General features: G+C 50.9%; 1 protein-coding gene across 1 annotated transcript; it reads left to right on the top strand.

Annotated features, from left to right (window-relative positions):
* Positions 1 to 1,043: 1,043 nt before the first annotated feature.
* Positions 1,044 to 4,430, top strand: LOC103210633 (HLA class I histocompatibility antigen, alpha chain G-like). The gene is made up of 7 exons (XM_007956546.1): positions 1,044 to 1,107; positions 1,397 to 1,666; positions 1,925 to 2,200; positions 3,255 to 3,530; positions 3,632 to 3,742; positions 4,161 to 4,211; positions 4,360 to 4,430. Exons 1-7 carry the CDS (start codon positions 1,044 to 1,046, stop codon positions 4,428 to 4,430), a joined length of 1,119 nt encoding a protein of 372 aa, XP_007954737.1.
* Positions 4,431 to 5,102: the final 672 nt, after the last annotated feature.

Genomic DNA, 5,102 nt, shown 5'->3' with positions numbered 1-5,102 from the left:
TCCAAAGTAACAGATTGAATGCAGAAGCATGTATGAAAATCCAGAAGTATTCTACTGACACAGACATGTAAAAATGTAAAATGATCTCTTTTCTCTACATTGTTTTATTTTGGAAAATATTTTTCATGCAAATATAATATCTCTGTTAACGTTTAATGGGTTATTAATATTATTTTACGTTAATTTTTAATTGTAATCGTTTCAATTTCATGGTTAATATCAGTAAATAAAACTCACATAAACAAAATCTCCTTTGGTTCCTCATAAATTTGTGTTGTTGTTGTTGTTATGTGCCGTCGAGTAGGCCCCGACTCATAGCGACCCCTCCTTGGGTTTCCGAGGCAGTATCACTACGGAAGTAGGATTGCCCAACCGTCCTTCCGGGCAGTGGCTGGTGGGTTTGAACCGCCAGCCTTCTGGTTAGCAGTCAAGTGCTTTAGCCACTATAAATTTGTGAGAGAACAGAAATTCTAAAGAGGCCTGGGGGGAGGGGGGCAATGGTTAAGATCTTGGCTGCTGTCCCAAAGGTTGAAACCCACCAACTTCTCAAGAGAAAAGACCTGGAGATCTGCTTCTTCAAAGAATACATCCGAGGAAACCCAATGAGGAAGTTCTACTCAGCCATATAGGGCCCAACAGAATCCACTCCAGGGTACACAACAACACAGAGATTCTGAAACTAACAAGAGCCTCTGACTTAAGAAGACCAAGGACTCAAAACTGTGGCCAAGAAAGCTCGGCGCTGGAGGAGAGGTGTCAGAGCAAAGTCCCAGTACTCGCGCTGGGCTCTCCCGCCCTGGTGACTTTGCCCGGCCCAGAACGGTTAGCATCGTGGACTCTCTGTCTTCTCTGAGCTTCACTTTGTCTTTCTGACCTTCTGTGTCAGCTCCTGCCTAGATACTTATGACGCGCCGCCCCAGTTCTCCAATTGGGTTTCTCAGATGTCTAGGGAAGTTGATCACAGTCACCACGGTTTCTCTTTTCAAGGCACCCTCGGACCTGCCAGGAAGTATACCCTCCTTGGAACCCCTGGTACCTGAGATATGACATCCCAGACCGTCTTCCAGCTGCTCTTGGGTTTCCTGCCTCTGATCCAGAGCCAAGAGGGTGAGTACGGGATAGGGAGAAAAATAGCCTCCTCTGTAAAGAAGGGACTAGGCGACAGCCTCGCGGGGACGCAGGACGTTCAGGGAAGGTGCGCCCCGCCGCCCCTGGGGCAGATCCCTTCGGCCCCTGTCGTCACCCTCCCCCTTATGTTGCCCCCCTCTCTCCTCACCTCTATGTCCCTGTCCTCTTCCTCCCGCCGCCCCTCCTCCTCTCCTTGCCCCCATAGACGTGGGACCCGGGCGCTGCGGGACCAGGGGGATCGGTGGTCACAGCCCCTTCCCGCCCCCAGGCTTCCACTCCCTGAGGTATTTCCTCACTGCTATGTCCCGGCCGGGCGGAGAGGAACCCCGCTTCATCTCCGTGGGCTACGTGGACGACACGCAGATCCTGAGGTTCGACAGCGACACCCCGAACCCAAGGGCAGAGCCGCGAGCGCCGTGGATGGAGCTTCTGGAGCCGGAGTATTGGGATCTGGAGACAAGGATCACCAAGGTCCAAGCTCGGGATTACCGACTGTGCCTACGGAACATAGACAACTACTACAACCAGAGCGAATCCGGTGAGTGACGTGGGGCCCGGGTCGCAGGTCCCCAGTCCCTCGTCCCCACTGACTGGCTGGAGTCGCCCCGAGACTCCCTGCCCGAACCGCACCCCGAGGCTGCAGGACCCTCCAGGTTCTTGGACAGGTCAAGAGCCGCGGAATTCGCTCCCGTTTCGGTTTCAGTTTAGAACCAAATGAGCTCTGAGTGACTCCTGCTGGAGTCAAGGGTGAGGCTGACCCCGGAAGCTGGGCTGACCGCAGGGACGGCGGGGCCAGGGTCTCACACCTTCCAGGGGCTGTATGGCTGCGACGTGGGGCCAGACGGGCGTCTTCTCCGCGGGTACCGTCATCATGCCTACGACGGCGCGGATTACATTGCCCTGAACGAAGACCTACGCTCCTGGACAGCGGTTGACTCAGCTGCTCAGATCACCCTGCGCAAGTGGGAAAAGGCCGGGGAAGCGGAGCACTACAGGGCCTACCTGGAGGGCAGGTTCCTGGAGTGGCTTCCCAGATACCTTAAGGACGGAAAGGAGGCACTGCAGCGGACTGGTAGGAGAGTATGAGGGACCGAGGGGCGCCTTTCGTAATTTAACTTTGAGCTGGGGCTATGTTGGCCCTGCTCCCTCTCTAAAAAAACCCGACCCAAACCAAACGAAACCCACTGCCACTGTGTCAATACCGACTCATATCGACCCACATCGGTTTTCTAGGAGCTCTTTTGGGGTAGTGCCTAAGGCACTTGACTGCTAAGTAGAAGGTTGGTGGTTCAAACCCACCAGCGGCTCCTGGGAAGGAAGGTTGGGCAATCTACTTCTTCAGTGATATCGCCTTGGAAACCAAGGAGAGGTCGCTATGAGTCTGGTCTGACTCTAGGGCACATAACAACAACAAATCTTTACCAGTGTGAATTGTCCTGTCTTTCTTCCGCTGAGTGGCTGGTTGTTTCGAACCGCCCACCTTCTGTTTGGGAGCTCTGGTGGCGTAGTGCCTAAAGCATTTGACTGCTAACCAGAAGGCTGGCAGTTCAAACCCAACAGCCACAAGTGGGAAGAAAGATTAAGCAATTTACTTCCGTAGAGGTACCGCCTCGGAAACCCAAGGAGGGGTGGCTGTGAGTCTGAATCGACTCCACGGTAGTAGTCCAGGCTACTCTACCTTCTGGTTATCCGTCAAATGCCTTAAGCCCTGTGCTACCAGAGTTCCTTCTGGGATATAGTAGGGGAGGTAATTCCTGACTGATAGCAGTTTGATACTGGAATTTGAGCTCTCTCAAGCCTTGTTCTCTGCCCCACATCCAATGAGTTTAGAAATCTGACTCCAGCTTTTCTGACTTTCTGAGCCTCCAGCAAAATCAGAACTAGCAATCCTTGTTCTCCCCTCAGAAACCTAGAGCCTCTTACTCTGGGCTGCTTCACCCTGATTCTAGAACTTTCCAAAGAATAAGAGAATATCCCAGATCCTTGTTCCAGGCTGGTGTCTGGGTTTTGCATTCCCTCCCCCACCCCATATATTGTGTCCATTATCAGGATGATCACATGAGCCCTGCTCAAGTTGCCCGTGAGAAGTAATGAAAAGGTCCTGAATTTTCTGATCTTACCCTCAGATGCCCCAAAGACACATGTGACTCACCACCACATCTCTGACAGTGAGGTCATACTGAGGTGCTGGGCCCTGGGCTTCTACCCTGCGGAGATCACCTTGACCTGGCAGCGGGACGGGGAGGACCAGACCCAGGACACAGAATGTGTGGAGACCAGGCCTGCAGGGGATGGGACCTTCCAGAAGTGGGCAGCTGTGGTGGTGCCGTTTGGAGAGGAGCAGAGATACACTTGTATTGTACACCATCAGGGCCTGGCAGAGCCTTTAGCCCTGAGATGTGGTAAGGCGGGGGATGGAGGCAGAGCCACTTCTCAGGGAATGCAAGGGCCCTTCTGGAGAACTCCAAGGAGTCATGGCTCTTCACTCCCCTTTTCTTTCCAGAACTGCCCACCACCTCCATCATGGAAATTGTTGTTGTCCTGGTTGCCCTTGGAGCTGTGTTGCCTGGAGTTGTGGTCCTTGGAGCTGTGATCTTGCAAAAGAAGAGATTAGGTAGAGATGGAAATGGAGTCTGAGTTTCTTGTCCCTGGCGGGGGGGGGGGGGCGGTTTCAAGTCCCACATAAGCAGTTTGCTATCTCCTGCCTCCTGTCCACATATGTGGTGACCCAGTCTGGGGCCCTGTATGCTAACAATTACTCTTTTGTAAAGTACATGTGAAAATGAAGGACAAATCTTTCATCTTAATGGCTTCAGTGATGACGACCTGATTTCCAATAGTCACAGGTCACAGGGTAATGTTCCTGCTGAGAACAGACTTCCAGGAGGGGATTGGTTTAGTCCCTGTATTTCCTTGTGTTTCTTTATCCTGCCCTGGGTTTGTAGACACGGTTCTCGAAACTTCCCTGGGGTCCAGGACTAGCTGGCTCTTCTAGGACCTTATGGTCCTGCCTCCTCTCCAATCTCTTACAGAATGCTTTCTTACCACAGGTAGAAAAAGAGAGGGCTACACTCAGACTTCAAGTAAGTATGGAGGGAGAGAGGCTGATCCTGACAGCTTTGAGGTGGTATAGATGAGAATCCATGGGGAGCCCACTCACCCCATAATTCTTATCCTCCTAGTTTCATCTCTTGTGGATTCTAACCAGATCCTGTTTTTGTTCTTCTCCAGGAAGTAAGAGTAATAGTTCTGATGTGTTTCTCATATTTCCTAAAGGTGAGACCTGGGGGGACCTAATGTGAGGGAGGGATTGGGGCACAGGGGACACAATTGGGTTATAGGGAATCTTAGGATTTGGACATTTTGAGATTGCAGTAGGCTGTGCCGAGTGTCAACACTTAAAGTGACTGACCTGAATTTGTTCATGATTCTTTTCTTCTGCAGCTTCTCTGCCTTGTACGTGACTGAATGATGCAAGATTTGTGCACACCCCACTTTATGATTCAGGAAACCCTGTCTTCCTTTTCTGCAACTGGTATACCATACCTAAATGTCTGTATTCTGTCAGCACATTGAGGGGTATTGTACCTTTCCCCACATTGACCTGTGTCCCATCGCTGATCAACACTCTGTGTTCCAGCATTGCTAAAGCTAGACCTTGGTGTTCTGAGTGCCATTTTCTATCAAAAATGAAAATCCAAGAATGAACTCGATTCTTTACATTTTTGCCAAGAGCTGGGGACTGTTCAAAACCACTCCTCAGAAGGAAGATTGGGCAATCTACTTCCATAGAGATACCACCTCGGAAACTCAAGGAGGGGTTGCTATGAGTCGAATCATCTCGATTGGAGTGAGTTTGGTTTGGTTTGGTGGGGTTGATGGTTTAATTGAAAGGAAAATTCTGAAAATTTAAGAGAGCAAATAAATGAAAACCTGAGAATATCCCAGAATTCACATGTTTCCTGTGGTGGATC

This window comes from Orycteropus afer, unplaced genomic scaffold (genome assembly GCF_000298275.1).
Source record: "Orycteropus afer afer isolate SDZICR_OR568_19922 unplaced genomic scaffold, OryAfe1.0 scaffold00632, whole genome shotgun sequence".
Taxonomy (NCBI): Eukaryota; Metazoa; Chordata; class Mammalia; order Tubulidentata; family Orycteropodidae; genus Orycteropus; species Orycteropus afer.
Note: the sequence above shows the minus strand (reverse complement) of the source record. Positions and strands in the feature narration are given on the sequence as shown.

Coding starts and splice junctions, on each gene's coding strand:
- LOC103210633 (XM_007956546.1), top strand. CDS start 1,044: ATGACATCCCAGACCGTCTTCCAGCTGCTCTTGGGTTTCCTGCCTCTG. Junction 3,531..3,631: donor GCCTTTAGCCCTGAGATGTG/GTAAGGCGGGGG, acceptor TTTTCTTTCCAG/AACTGCCCACCACCTCCATC. Junction 4,212..4,359: donor GGGCTACACTCAGACTTCAA/GTAAGTATGGAG, acceptor GTTCTTCTCCAG/GAAGTAAGAGTAATAGTTCT.